We start from the raw sequence: 16,375 nt of genomic DNA, 5'->3' as shown, positions 1-16,375 counted from the left end.
TTTTCTGCGTTTTACTGCGCTTTTCCACCCATGCAATGCATTGGAAAAACGCAGCAAAATGCAGAGATCAAAAACGCAGCAAAACGCAACCAAAAACGCACTGAAGCGCAGAAAAAACGCACAAAAACGCAGCGCCAAAAAAACGTAGTGTGCGCACATAGCCTAATTGTGGGTGAGATTACAACCCTGACACCAAGCACTGCTCAGTGCTGTGTCCCCTCCCAGATGACTTGTGGCAGATTAAACGGACAGTTGCTATGAAGGATTAGGATATATACATACTTACATGTGACCTTTCGGGAGACTGATGATAGTGGAAAATGTAAAGAAGTTATCCTTGCTCTGAAGTTTACATTTCAAAGTGCTCTTCACTTACAGAACTAAAAATGACTTGAAATTATATGTTATTTCTTGCCAGCTTCTCCTTGACTTTAATGGTGTTTGTCAACTATGGAGGGGGCGGTTATTGGTTCTTCCAGCATGCTCCTTGGAACGGTAAGCAAAAAGTCCCATAAAATAATCAAAGCAGCCCCCACATCTTAAAAAACCTTTTAAGCAAATCAGCAATCTCCTTATTGATCCATAAAAGAAGCAGAATGATTATGGCTCACCGTCTGCTTACTAGGTAGGGGTATGTAGCAATGAACACTGCCTTAACTTCATAAAAGCTACTTCAACAAATCAGCAGGACTGTATTGATCTTAAAATAAGCTGCAGATTGCTAAATGTATTTTCTAGCTACACCAAGGGACATTATTTTCTTGATAAATACTGTATTTGTTTAACCCTTTGCAATGCATGACACAATGACTAGATCGCACTGCAATGCTTTTGGAACTGTGAACTTTATATCAGTGGTCTAAAGTTTTATATCAGTTTAGCCCAGTGGCGGACACACTGTGCAAGAACAATATATGGGCCCTTTGCAGTCCAATAACGCATGATGATGAACAAATCCTCCCACTTTGGTATTGGGAGTGGCCCTATTACCGCTTAGGCCCCTGTGCAGCTGCACTCGCAGCACCATTGATATGCCCACCCCTGCTTTAGCCATGAAACTACAGCTGGAGTAACTGAAAGATTTACTAAATGTACCTTTTATTCACAGAATTAATTCTCACTGCAAAAAAGTCATAAACACCTCACCGCAATTATCTTTAATTATCCACTACTTTTACATCAAAAAGCTATTGTTGATTAGGTTGTTGGTGGACAGCCATTTTAAAGGGAATCTGTCAGCAGGTTTTTGCTACCTCATCTGAGAGCAGCATGATGTAGGTAAAGACATCCTGAATCCAAGGATGTATCACTATGTAAATGGGTGCAGCCCTTCTTATACAGTCAAAGATTTTATTTTTTGTATGTAGCAGAGCTCAAAAACTGCCCATTCCCACCCCAGGCTTTCAGTCTACATTTCTATAGGCAGAAGCTGCTAATCACAGAAGGGGCGGAGTCAGACTACAGCTCATGTGCTCCTCAATCAGACTAATGATAAAAGAAGAGACTTAAGGTGGTGTCACACACAGCGACAACGACAATGACGTCGCTGCTACGTCACCATTTTCTGTGACGTTGCAGCGACGTCCCGTCGCTGTCGCTGTGTGTGACTTCCAGCAACGAGCTGGCCCCTGCTGTGAGGTCGCCACTCGTTGCTGAATGTCCAGCTTCATTTTTTGGTCGTCGCTCTCCCGCTGTGACGCACAGATCGCTGTGTGTGACAGCGAGAGAGCGACGAAATGAAGCGAGCAGGGAGCAGGAGCCGGCATCTGGCAGCTGCGGTAAGCTGTAACCAAGGTAACATTGGGTAACCAAGGTGGTTACCCGATATTTACCTTCGTTACCAGCCTCCGCCGCTCTCACGCTGCCAGCGCCGGCTCCTGCTCTCTGCACATTTAGCTGCAGTACACATCGTGTAATTAACCCGATGTGTACTGTAGCTAGGAGAGCAAGGAGCCAGCGCTAAGCAGTGCGCGCGGCTCCCTGCTCTCTGCACTGTGACTTGTAGCTGCAGTACACATCGGGTTAATTAACCCGATGTGTACTGTAGCTAGGAGAGCAAGGAGCCAGCGCTCAGTGTGCGCGCCTCCCTGCTCTCTGCACATGTTGCAGCACAGCGACGCGTGTCGTTATGATCGCTGCTTTGGCTGCTGTGTTTGACAGCTAAACAGCGATCATAACAGCGACTTACAAGGTCGCTGCTACGTCACAGAAAATGGTGATGTAACAGCGACGTCGTTGTCGCTGTCGTTTAGTGTGACCCCAGCTCTAAACTAGCATTAGAAGTAAACAGAAACACAGATAAGAGATGCAGGGCTATAATCTGAATGCTAACTCTTACAGCATGCTGTCTTAAGATTATATAGCAAAAACCTGTTAATAGATTACTTTTAATTTAAGAAAAAGAGTTTTTCCCAGGACTTTGAAGTTGATGACTTATCCTCAATATATGTCAACACTATCAGAATGAATTGGTGTTAGGGTACCGTCACACTTTAGCGATGCTCCAGCGATCCCACCAGTGAGCTGACCTGGTCAGGATCGCTGGTGCATCGCTACATGGTTGCTGGTGAGCTGTCAATCAGGCAGATCTCACCAACGACCAGTGACCAGCCCCCAGCGACGCGTGGAAGCGATGCTGCGCTTGGTAACTAAGGTAAATATCGGGTAACCAAGCGCTTGGTTACCAGCATACACTGCTTAGCGCTGGCTCCCTGCACTTAGCTAGGGTACACATCGGGTTAATAAGCAAACCGCTTTGCTTAGTTACCCGATGTGTACTCCAGCTACGTGTGCAGGGAGCCGGCACTGGCAGCCTGAGAGCGGCGGACGCTAGTAACCAAGGTAAATATCGGGTAACCAAGCAAAGCACTTTGCTTGGTTACCCGATATTTACCTTGGTTACAGCTTACCGCAGGCTGCCAGAAGCCGGCTCCTGCTCCCTGCACATTCAGATCGTTGCTCTCTCGCTGTCAAACACAGCCATGTGTGCTTCACAGCGGGAGAGCAACGTCCAAAAAATGAACCAGAGCAGTGTGTAACAAGCAGCGATTTCACAGCAGGTTCCAGATCGCTGCTCAGTGTCACACACAGCGACATCGCTAATGAGGTCACTGGTGCGTCACAAAAAACGTGACTCAGCAGCTATGTGAGAAGTTCCCCTTACTGTCTGCATTCCCACTGGTCAGATGATTGAAAGAGTTGCACACCACAAATTTGTTATATTTTTTGCCACACATCATTAGCTCTGATGGGGCTTCTTTTTGAAGCCATGAAAAATGGGATTCAGGCAGATTCACTCACTAAACCTTTGATTTTAATGAAGCAGAAGGAGTCACTTTGTGTTGTGTTTGACTTTATATTCAGCAGTGTCACCTTTTTAAGGTGGGCACTAAAGCACAGCTAACCACACTTTTGTGATGGCCTTAAAAAGGTGGACACTGCGGAAAATGAGGTCAGACAAGCACAAATTGACTATATCTGCTTCATTAAAGTCAATAGCTCACCTTTCTAATTCTGTATAACCACTTTAAATTATAAGTTTTTGCAGACATTTCTGCTGCTATTTCATGGCCTTAAATAGGACTTGCATTAATAAAGCAACCCCACTTAGATGAATTTCAATTGAATTGCTGCTGCATGGCAAATGAACCCAAGCTATTATTGTGGATTCAGATCTGGTTTGGAACAAAATCTATAAATGCTATTCCTTAAGGCTGTGTGCACACGTTGTGTTTTTTCATGCGTTTACGCAGCATTTTAAACTGCAGTGTAAACGCATGCATTCTGCGTCCCCAGCAAAGCCTATGAGAATTTAAAACTTCCAATTACAAAAATTCCATTTATTACACAAAGTGACATATAAAAACACAAAATACTTTATTATTAAAATTGTGCAAATAATTTCACACTTCTTAATAGAGCTAAAATCACAAAAACACATAAAAGGGTACCCCTCTGCAATTTCCCTAGCCCCTATTCAGACATAGGTTTTATTCCACACTTGTGTCTGTGATATAGGAAACCTTACATAATTTCTCAAAATTCCTATGAGTCCATGGTCAACAGTCACAGGTCCAGGTCTTAGCAACATAAGAAATCTATCCCTGTATATCGGGATCCAATGAGGGTACCATAAACTCTGGTTTCAATAAGGTACACCATATGTTCAGGTGGCAATCTTGCTCAATTGTAATCATATTACAATTTGTAACTAGTCTGTCAAGCACGGACAGATCTGGTGGATTTGTGAACTATTGTTATTGTACACCAGATTCTATCTTATTTGTCTATATGAGCCCTGATGAACCTTCTGTAGGGAGGAGAAACGTGTCGGGTCGAGTGGGGATATAGGTGAGCAAGATTGCCACTTGAACATATGGTGTACTGCGGAATATTTGTCACAGCAGAACGCAATGAGCGTACATACCCTAAAGGGAACCTGTTATGTGCAAAAATGTTATTAACTTGGCAGATATAGGGTTAATCTTTTGCGAATAGCATCCTAAACCTACTCAGTGCCTGCTGGGAGGAAATTAACTTTCTGCCATCTGGTTTCATTCACAGCGATGGCGCGAGTTATGTCACTGCTCTATTTATGGAGAGTGGTGACCGTAACCATGCCCCCACCACAATCTGACAGCTGGTTCTAATGTAGAGCGGCTGTCAGTCAGTGCGGCAGGCACAGTTACAGCAACTTCATACACAGAGCAGTGACGGAACCTTCACTGATGCCGCCTCTGTGAGTAAAACCAGCATGCTGCCAGGGGGATTAAACCTCATTTCCTCCGGGCAGGTTCACAACGCTATTAACCTGCAGATTAATCCATATATGCAGGTTAATAGCATTTTTCCACATGACAGTTTCCCTTTAACTGCACACCGGGAGCAAGGTTTCAGGGAAGTGTCTGTCAATAGTGGACAGATTCTAGTGCAAGATAAGCAAATAAAAGAGATGAGTTAAACGCTACGATGTATATTGAATTTATGTCCAATTGTTAAGAATTGCCGCAAATTCCAACTATTTGTGATTCAATTTACATGAGTTGCATTCTACACTTTTCAGAGGTTTGAAAGAGTCAAAGAAGCCTCAAAAGGCCTTGGGTGCAGCCCGCATGAGGTTACATTGAAATGACTAAGGCCTCTTTCACACGTGAAAATCACGCACGTTTTTCATAGACGTGTCAAAGGTGCGTATTGCCCTCCGTGAGCCGTGTTTATGGCACACGTTTGTTCTCCGTGTGTTATCCGTGATAACACACGGAGAACGGGAACTTTCTACTCACCTATCCCTGGCTTCGCTGTCCATGGTGCTGATCTTCAGTCTCCGGGCCTGCCGACTCCCCGCTGCTGCTGCTGCTTCCGGCCGCAGTGAAGTGAATATGCAATGAGCATAATGAGCGGCGGTCGGAAGCAAGTGACAGCAATGGCAGAGACAGCAGGGCTGGAGAAGGAGACAAAGTTTTGTTATTTTTTCCTCAGATACGTTTGTTTTTCTCCGGTGCGTGTCACATGGAACACCTCCGTGTAGTCCGTGTGCGGGCCGTGTGACTCCCGTAATGCCGGAGAAAAACGGACATGTCTACGTGTGGAGCACACGGGCACACGTATGCTCCACACGTACACACAGTCCATGGCAGAACACGCACGTGAGCACAGACCCATTGATTTTAATGGGTCTACGTGTGCCCGTGTCTCCGGTACGTGAGGAAATGGACCAAACACGTACCGGAGACACGGACGTGTGAAAGAGGCCTAAGGCAGTGTTTGTGTTTGAAGAGCTGGAAATAATTTCAGTACAGTCCTAGCAGATCTCAGACTGTTGCATATCTTTTCAGGTTAATTGGAACTGCAATATTTTATTTAATTCATTGAAGATTGTAAATTTTAATTTAATAGGATTCTCTTATCTCTAACAAATATGTTTACTTACAACATTGCTCAATTTTCTTAGCAGATTAGATAAAAACTTAAAGGGAATCTGTCAGTAGGTTTCTGCTTTGTAATCTGAGGAGAGCATGAGGTAGGGGATAAAACACTGAATCCAGTGGTGTCTCTTATCCCCACTGTGGCTATTGTTTACTTATAATGAACATTTTATCACTAGTTGGTTATCACTCCTGTGTAGAGATGAACGAACCGGTCGTGGTTCGGCTCGAGTTCGGTTCGCCAAATGGAGGTCTCGTTCGAGTTCGGTAAACCGGTTTGGCGAACCGCTCGAACCGCATAGGAAACAATGGGAGGCAATCAGAAACACATAAAAACACCTAGGAAACACCCTCAAAGGTGTCCAAAAGGTGACAAACAACTCACAACACAAACACATGGGAAAGTGACAAGAACTAATTCTCATGCGAAAACAAAACAGTGTTACAAGGAAAAAGAGGAGGAGACACAGATATATGAGTATATGCAAGGGAACATCGATTCTATTACTGTGCAACAAGAGCCTTGCTTATTTTAGGCTTCCAATCTGGATAAATTGCCTGAGCTCACCACGTACACCTTAGGGATCTTGTCATGTCCTGCAGCCAGCGTTCTTCTTTTCTTCCCCTGGGTCATCCAGGGGAGGTGAAAGGCACACGTATTTTTGAGAGTGCTTCATGCAAAGCATCTTTTTCATTTTGAAAAGGGGGATCAACTGATGCTAGTCAAGTGGGGTGTGTGTGGCCCAATTAGTGGAAACGAGGGAGACTGTGGTTGGAGTCCCCTCGCTGTGTTTCTAAAAGAACCAAGATGAACAAGTCATGGCTCTCAGAGGACTTTTCTTCCCCTGGGTCTTCCAGGGGAGGCGAAAGGCACGAGTATTTTTGAGAGTGCTTCATGCAAAGCATCTTTTTCATTTTGAAAAGGGGGATCAACTGATGCCAGTCAAGTGGGGTGTGTGTGGCCTAATTATTGGAAACGAGGGAGACTGTGGTTGGAGTCCCCTCGCTGTGTTTCTAAAAGAACCAAGATGAACAAGTCATGGCTCTCAGAGGACTTTTCTTCCCCTGGGTCATCCAGGGGAGGCGAAAGGCACGCGTATTTTCGAGAGTGCTTCATGCAAAGCATCCTTTTCATTTTCAAAAGGGGGGTCAACTGATGACAGTCAAGTGGGGTGTGTGTGGCCCAATTAGTGGCAACGAGGGAGACTGTGGTTGGAGTCCCCTCGCTGTGTTTCTCAAAGAACCATGATGAACAAGTCATGGCCCTTAGAGGACTTTTCTTCCCCTGGGTCATCCAGGGGAGGCGAAAGGCACGCGTATTTTTGAGAGTGCTTCATGCAAAGCATCTTTTTCATTTTCAAAAGGGGGGGTCAACTGAAGACAGTCAAGTGGGGTGTGTGTGGCCCAATTAGTGGCAATGAGGGAGACTGTGGTTGGAGTCCCCTCGCTGTTTTTTACATGATTTTCGAAGTGCATGACATGCCTAAGAGGTTTAGTTTCAGCATCTCAAACTTGTTGGCTACAGAAAGACTACCTTTACACCCTTTTGTCACCGAGGATTTTCGAGACCTTATGCCCATTGCAGTGCTTCAAGAGCCGATGGCCATTTGCCACTCCTTGTCCAAGAAAGGGGTGACCACGCTAACACAGCAGGTCGCACACAACATCACCGCTTCCTTGAGAAACTCTGTGTGTGACAGGGGGCATTTCACCACAGATACTTGGAACAGTAAGCATGGACAAGGGCGTTACATGTCACTGACTGGGCACTGGGTAACTATGGTGATAGATGGAGAAGTGTCTTCTGTACAGGTCTTTCCGTCCCCACGAGTTGTGTGTTTCAATCCTTCCTCTGTATGTGCAAGTTCCTCCACTGCTTCTGCCTCATCAACCTCGTGTTGTTCCTGCACCTCAGCCCAAACCCTGTGTGGTCAGGCCACCCTTCCTTGTAACTGCGCCCAAGGAATCCCACACAACTCCTTACTATGCTGGCAGCAGAGCTCAAGGCCATCAGGTGGTCAAATGTTTACTTTGAAATGTAGGGGAAATATGAGACACCGCTGAGGAGTTGTGGACGGTTAGCTCTGTAGAGTGAGACCGAGTTTCATCAATGGTTGTCTCCACTCAACCAGCAGCCAGGGAATTCCCGGGTGTGACAATGATGCTAAACAGTCTGCGGCCCTTCTTCAGGGCAATGTGACACACGTGCCTTGTATGGCTCACTTGTTGAATCCGAATCTCCAGCAAGTTTTAAAACACTATCCCGGCCTACATGTCCTTCTGTCGAGGGCACGGTGTAATGCCTGCCTGGATCGACACACTCAGACGGGCTTTAAAGGATAGGCTAGAGGAAACCCACTCACCAAGCTGGACCCCCAGAACCCTGAAACCCTTTAACCCCTATACAGTGATTTTGAATGACACAGGGCCCAAGTTGATCAATACCTGTGGAAGGCTGCAGTTCCAGAGAATAGTAGTCATGCAGGGTCAAAACATTAATTGAGGAAGAGGAACAGAATGGGAGGGACAGGACTTAATCAGAAAACAAGCAGAGGTGAAATGCAATTCGGCCAACGAGGTACCTAAACAGCAAACAGGAAAAGTAGTCAGGTAACAAGCACACAAAATCATAAAACTAAACTGGGGGTAACAGTAACCAGAGGTTCATAGCTATGTCTGGCAGTGATCTTCAGACAGGAGGGGCCTAAAAAAGGGTGTTGTGTCTTGCCATTGGTTGTAACTGAATGATGGTACTTCATCTGTGAGATACCCACCACCTGCAGCCATTGGTTCTGCATATGTAAAGGTAACACAGCCCAGTGGGTGAGCATAACCTGCATCCACCTGCGCCGCTGGTGTCGACTCCTCTCCCATCATCAGCACTATGCACGAAAGGAACACGTTGTCACCTTGCGACAGGAGTACAAATTGACGTAGCGTACTACGGTGGTGACTTAACAGCCGTGTGCGGCAATGATGCAAACATGGCAGCGTGCCTTCATCAGGCCAATGTGACACACGTGACTTGTATGGCTCACGTGTTTAATCTGATTCTCCAGCAATTTTTAAAACAACATCCCGGCCTACATGGCCTTGTACAGCGGGCACGCTCGCTATGTGCACACTTCCATCGTTCGCACCCAGTAGCTCAACAACTTTCATCGCTCCTGAAGTCTTAAGGTCTGGCGGTTAAACATCTGAAATGCGATGTTACGACACGCAGGAATTTGAATCTGCACATATTGCAGCACCGCAGAGCCCAGCTGAAATACGTTATGATGTATACCCTGGGCTAACTTGATCCAGAGGTGGTGCAGATCACTCTGCTGGAGTGGTGTCAGATCAAGGACATATGCACCGTTCTACACAGTTTACAAATGTCGACGCAGATGTTTAACACTGGCGATGACATTCTCAGCGTGACAATTTGGTCATCTACATGATGGAGCACACTGTAAGCATTATTTGGAGTCAGGTGTTGGTCCAAGGGGAAGGGAGGAAGTACTGGAGGAGTCATATGTGGAAGGGATAACAATATCTACAAGGTCCAGACGGTCAGCGGCACCTTGGCGGCAGTCATGGTACGGTGGGGGAGAGGGATTATCAAGGGTGCATAGTATCAGCAAAACAGTTGAGGAAGGTGCAGGAGCCCAGGAAGAAATGGAGGACGAACTGGCGATGGGCATGGAAGACTCAGCAGATTAGTGAGAGCTTGCTCGCATTTCGGTTGTGCGAGGTTGTGGGGAGAGGGAAGAGGAAGGAGGCACGATTCTCACCTCTCCGCCACCAACACACCAAGGACTTGGTACTCCTGGATGCTCAAGACACATGAGCGCCTTCTTGCTGCACTACCTACAACATGACCCTCGGATTGTACAAATTCCAAGTCATGCTGACTACTGGGTTGCCACACTGTTAGATCCCCGGTACAACACAAAATTTTGCGAAATAACTCCTGCCATAAAAAGAAACGCACGTATGCAGGAGTATTAGCAGAAGGTGTTACGCAATCTTACATCTGCTTTTCCACTAAACGCCAGTGGTGCACAGAGGGAATCTCAACGCTTTTTCATAGATAGGAGGAAATGGTCTTACTTGTTCACATCTGAGGGACCGAGGGCTAGCTGCTGTGCTGAGACGGCGTTGAGTACGGTGTCTATGCAGAGTTACATTTTTGGTCATATACAAAATGAGTTGAAAAAGGACAGATGCTGGTGGAAAGGGGAACAGGTGTGTTGGAAAGGGTAAAAAAGTTTGTGTCCGTGGGTTTGGTGGTTGAGCAACATTAACATTTGCTGAAGAAACAACATCTGGTATGGTGGGACTGGCAGATTTGGATAAGGTAGTATATACTATGTTACCGCTATATAAAAAATATTAAGAAGAAAAGAAAGAGAAAGGTAGATATCCCAATCGCCATTCAGTGTCCACCGTGCTCACAGATGGAAAAGGAGAGGTTGGCAACTGGAAGGTTAGGTGGAGGATACAGAGCAGGTTGACTCTGAAGCAAATAGTAGCCTGAACCGAGTTAGACACCACTTGGATCTGGAGACTGGGAGCCATGTTAGCGTCACAGGGTCCACACGACCACCCAGCCCCGGAACTCCCTGTTAACAACACAGGGGCCATTGGGTATGCTGTCCGTGTGCGTAGGGGACACACCTGTGGACAGCAGGCGCATCAGCAGCAGCAGACCTGTTTATGCCACTGGGCTGCACTAGCAGGACTAAAAGGACAGGAGCTGTTCTTAAACATTCTGCGTTACCAACTGTGGTGGCGGCATGCATCGATGCCCTCTCCCTGCCTACCTCTGGCCTAAAGCCGCAATGGGTTCAACACATGGTGGTGTGCTATTTCGGAGCATAATAGAAGACTGGGCACCGTCTTGTTGGCTATAGTTATATAGTTTTATAATTTGCTATAAAATTTGCGTAGCAAAATGAGCAGGAGGGTGTAATGTAGAGGTGCTAGAAATAGCTTGGCACCAGTGTGGCACAAATGGAGTACAACAGCGACTTTTTGGATGCCACTAACTGGCAGCACTCTTTTAAATTAAAATGGCTTTACAAAAATGTGCAGGAGTGTGCAATGCAGAGGTGCTGCAAATATCTTTGCACCAGTAGGACAATAATGAAGTCCAACAGCCACTTTTAGGATGCCACTAAGTTTCCTCAGTGTTTGCTAGTATAATGGCTTAGTAACAATGAGCTTGAGTGTGCAATGCAGAGGTGCTGCAAATAGATTTGCACTAGTAGGACACTAATGGAAGTCGAACAGCCACTTTTAGGATGCCACTAAGTTTCCTCAGTGTTTGCTAGTATAATAGCTTAGTAAAAATGAGTTTGAGTGTGCAATGCAGTGGTGCCGCAAATAGCTTTGCACCAGTGGGACAATAATGAAGTCCAACAGCCACTTTTATGATGCCACTAAGTTTCCTCAGTGTTTGCTAGTATAATGGCTTAGTAACAATGAGCTTGAGTGTGCAATGCATAGGTGCTGCAAATAGATTTGCACTAGTGGGACACTAATGGAAGTCCAACAGCCACTTTTAGGATGCCACTAAGTTTCCTCAGTGTTTGCTAGTATAATAGCTTAGTAAAAATGAGTTTGAGTGTGCAATGCAGTGGTGCCGCAAATATCTTTGCACCAGTGGGACAATAATGAAGTCCAACAGCCACTTTTAGGATGCCACTAAATTTCCTCAGTGTTTGCTAGTATAATGGCTTAGTAACGATGAGCTTGAGTGTGCAATGCAGTGGTGCTGCAAATAGATTTGCACTAGTGGGACACTAATGGAAGTCCAACAGCCACTTTTAGGATGCCACTAAGTTTCCTCAGTGTTTGCTAGTATAATGGCTTAGTAACAATGAGCTTGAGTGTGCAATGCAGAGGTGCTGCAAATAGATTTGCACTAGTGGGACACTAATGGAAGTCCAACAGACACTTTTAGGATGCCACTAAGTTTCCTCAGTGTTTGCTAGTATAATTGCTTAGTAACAATGAGCTTGAGTGTGCAATGCAGAGGTGCTGCAAATAGATTTGCACTAGTGGGACACTAATGGAAGTCCAACAGCCACTTTTAGGATGTCACTAGGTTTCCTCAGTGTTTGCTAGTATAATGGCTTAGTAACAATGAGCTTGAGTGTGCAAAGGGCAGGAGGGTTCAGTGGCCGGGTTGTGGGTCAGTGTAGAGGAAAGGAAGCCTCACTTTTTATCCCTCCTAATGGTGAAATGCAGCAAGGAAGTCCCTGAGCTTAGCTACACAGACGCTCTTATCTGTATCTGTTAAAACCTCTTTCCACGGACCTGACTGTCACCTATGGCTCTGAGCCTGCTGTTATTAGCCCCTACAAGGGCTGAAAGTAACTTCTATCCCTATTCTGTATAGCGCTGTGTGTAGAGCGTACACAGCAGTATCGGAGACAGGAGCTGCACCTGCGGTGACTGACACCCAGACGCAGAAGGCAGATAATGGCGTCCAGACGGGCAGATGCCCGTATTTATAATGCAGGGACATGTGACATGGACATCCTATCACACATGCCGTTGCTTCTCTGGCTAAAAGTCCACTTAGCTGTGTGTGTGTCAGGGATTAGCTGACATGCTGGCCCGCCCCACTACATGCGCGCTTAGGGAAGGAAGACAAGGGAAAAAAAAAAAAAATGGCGATCGCCATTATCCCAGCAGCAGTGATCTTAATGCGCAGTCCCCGCATACTATACGCTGAAATTTCATAAAAGTGTGAGTCATAGAGTGACTTACACTATTATAGCGAAAAGCCAACTAGTAATTAGCTTGGCTTTTTGCTGCTAGAACCGTTCTCGAACGTAACTAGAACTATCGAGCTTTTAGCAAAAAGCTCGAGTTCTAGTTCGATCTAGAACAGCCCCCAAAATCACTCGAACCGCGAACTGGAGAACCACGAACCACAAACCGCGCTCAACTCTACTCCTGTGACTAGCTGGTATGGGAACCTTTGTTCCACCATGCCCCCCATTAATAAGCAGCTCACTGTCTTGATCATTGTACACACAGAGTCTGGTGTGGGCGGGGTTAGCTTCTCAGCACTGCTTCATCCTACAAAAAAGCACTCTGATTATGTCACAACTGCTGCACCCATTGGTGAAATGTGCGTCGTTGTTTGGTGGCTGAGTTTGCTATTACTCATAACTTATTTATTTTTACTTGTGATTGCCTGTGGGATATACTGTACTTACCAGGGTATTTGCACTAGGCATGTTCATGGGGAAACTGTAGGTCTATCTATATATAATGGCATTTGGATTCATTTATATTTTACTCATATATTTTATTCATATATAGCTTGTGTCGCGGGCGGAGGAGGGGACGCTGCGCTCACCCACTGCTCGGGTCCGGCTGCTCTGCTGCTGCTGCTCGGTGGTGGCTCGAGCGGTGGGCCGGATCCCGGGGACTCGAGCGGCGTTCCTCGCCCTTGAGTGAAAGGGGGGTGCTTTGGGTTTAGGGATATTGTCCGTGACGCCACCCACGGTTGTGGTGAGATTGAAGAAGTGGGAAACGCGTGTCGGGATAAAGGACGGTCACGCCAATTTACATTATTGTCAGGTCAGTGTATCTCTGCATTTGCCGTAGTCTGTTCCAGCCACTCCTTGGAGGTAATTGTTTAAGGCATAGACGTTGATTGTACTGCTTGTCACTTTACCTGCAGTGGAATCACTAAGGATTCATCTTAATATCTGAGTTGGATTACCCATCTGGGCTCAGTAATAATCTTCATGAATTCGGGATGTATAATATCCTCTGCAGTAACAATAAATTAACCTGTGTCATTTCAGCATAAACTATACAATTGGATGTATACCCAGTGGCTATTGCAGGGAATGTAGGCAAGCCTTAACAATATAGACACAGGCAATTGGAGGAATATTGTCATATAGACGGCAGTGTGGAGGTTACTGTGATAACGTTGGTATGTTGACATGTCCAGTGTGTTAAGTCTGATATCTCTTGTTTGACACATGTGATTGTTAATAGTTTTATATGATTCAATAAAGTCTAGTTTTTAGGTTAAACACCGTCCCTAATGGTTCTTTGTGGTTATGGATTGATGGTGGTGTAAAACCCTGAGTATGAGGGTTATGGTCTCAGGACAAATGACATATATGTTCATGGGGAAACTGCATGTCTATCTATATATAATGGCATTTGGATTCATTTATATTTTACTCATATATTTTATTCATATATAGCTTGTGTCGCGGGCGGAGGAGGGGATGCTGCGCTCACCCACTGCTCGGGTCCGGCTGCTCTGCTGCTGCTGCTCGGTGGTGGCTCGAGCGGTGGGCCGGATCCCGGGGACTCTAGCGGCGTTCCTCGCCCGTGAGTGAAAGGGGGGTGCTTTGGGTTTAGGGATATTGTCCGTGACGCCACCCACGGTTGTGGTGAGATTGGTGACACCACCGCTGCTCTGGACGGGGATCCCGGGAGCGATGACAGGGAGCAGCTTGGATGTTGGTTCTTCCCTCCGTGGGTAGGGGGTTGGTTGTCCCGGGGCCCGGTAAGGGATGTAGGGATGGATGGCAGGCGGGTTACGGGGCCTGGTGAGGTGCAGGGTCGCGGGGGCAGCGCTGTGCCACACGGCACGGTGGTACTCACTCAGCCAATGACGAATGCAAAGTCTCCCGTAAAACAAACAGCTGGATGGACGGGTCCCACAGACGGCTGCGGTGTTTCTCCTCCCGGCAGGTTGATGGTGACTGCCTTTCCCTGCACCCGTGTTGTGTTACGGTTCCAATGGCTTCCCACCGGTAACCCGCTCCCCAGCTTTGATGGATGCTGAGGGAGCCCCTTTTGCCCGTTGGCTCTGGCCCTGGGAACTGTAGCCTTGGCGGTGACTGTGTTTCCCTCTACGGTTTGAGCGGTTGCCTTCAATCGGGTCTTGACTGCTGGGAAACCCCGGAGGTTCCCTTCGCTAACAGACTTGACAAATTTAACGGCGGCTCCTAGCCTTGTCGGGGTCCGTAAGCCCTGCCGGATGGTGCTGGCTTCTCTTTACTCTCCGATCCGGTACCGCCGGGCCACCGCCCGTCCACAGTCCATACGGTTTGCTCCAATTAGCCTCTCCTGCAGACCGTCTGCCAACCTTGCTGTTCCGTCTGGGCCACACACCCGGACCGCCTTCAGACTGCTCCTCTACCACTTTACTTCCTCTCACTTCAACACTCTAATCTGATCTCCTTCCTTTTCCCGCCTCCAGGACTGTGAACTCCTCGGTGGGCGGGACCAACCGCCTGGCCCACCCCCTGGTGTGGACATCAGCCCCTAGAGGAAGGCAACAAGGATTTTGTGTTTGGCTTCGGTGTGCCTAACCGGGGTGTGGGGTGTGTTGGTGTAGTTCTGTGACGACCTGGCTTGTCCAGGGCACCACACTTGCCTTTTTCTAATTGCATGTTTACCATTTGCAAATTATGTCCTATGCTCTTGGGGTTCCCACAGTTGCTCACCCACCAATTTTAAACCATTCTGTGTCTCTATTATCGAGATTGTCTATATCTATTGTTTTTATTAATTGTACTCAATAAAGATTATAGTTTTTTAATAATTGTCATAACTATTTTAGTCCTGGCACATGCTGATTGCTTGGTTTTCTTGATTCATTTAGTGCTTTTTGGAACAGCTATACTTACCGGGATTACAAATTTTGGTAGTATGTAATACTTATATATGTTCTGAGGATTTCGATAGCGTAGGGCAATGACAATCAGAGACGAGTTCTTGGTACAAGATATTTTATAATATGTAACCACGGTAGATACACAACGGAAAACACAGCGGTACAAATACACACAATACCTTCCCGAAACGGAGCGAAGGGAATTCCCGGGGCCACGCACCGGACTCCCCCAGGGAGACCACCAGAGCGAACCCCTATACAGGGACTGTCCGGCAATCACCCCGGAAGGCCTAAATGCGCAGCAGCCGGGACACAAGGGGCAAGCGGTAAAAGTCCAGGAGTGTCCGTACGGGATGAATGTCCAGAGTGGTTACGAACCAGAGAGAACCGGGCAGAGTGCTGACCGAAGATGGCAGACGGAATCCGGGCACAGCTTGAGAAACCGGGTAAGGTCCAGAGTCGGTCGGTCGGTAGTCTTTAGGAGGATCCAAAGGCAAACAGGATTAGCAGCAGCAAAGCAGGAGCACACAGCAAGCAGTATACTCAGGCACTGGACTAGGCTTAGAGGCGGCCTTTTAAGCAGCTGGACAGGAAGTAGGGCAACAGAACAGTAAACTCCATGTTAACCGAGGGCAAGCTCATTCAAAAGAAAACTGGAAAACCTGGAAACCTGACATAGTAACTGCTGGACCGAGTAAACTAAGTGATACATCATTGATTCAGGGTTTCTTTTCCTACATTATGCAGCTCTCAGATGTGATAGCAAAAACTGCTGACAGATTCCCTTTAATATTGTTTT

General features: G+C 46.7%; 1 protein-coding gene across 1 annotated transcript in view; it reads left to right on the top strand.

Moving 5' to 3' along the window:
- The window catches only part of LOC142311037 (heparan-alpha-glucosaminide N-acetyltransferase-like), a 1,039,195-nt gene that overhangs the window by 397,624 nt on the left and 625,196 nt on the right, over positions 1–16,375 (top strand). The window contains exon 8 of the mRNA XM_075349039.1: positions 419–495. Within this exon, the coding sequence (XP_075205154.1) occupies positions 419–495 (77 nt within the window). The remainder of the gene's footprint in view (positions 1–418; positions 496–16,375) is intronic.

The sequence above is a fragment of the Anomaloglossus baeobatrachus genome, chromosome 5 (genome assembly GCF_048569485.1).
Source record: "Anomaloglossus baeobatrachus isolate aAnoBae1 chromosome 5, aAnoBae1.hap1, whole genome shotgun sequence".
Lineage (NCBI taxonomy): Eukaryota > Metazoa > Chordata > Amphibia > Anura > Aromobatidae > Anomaloglossus > Anomaloglossus baeobatrachus.
Note: the sequence above shows the minus strand (reverse complement) of the source record. Positions and strands in the feature narration are given on the sequence as shown.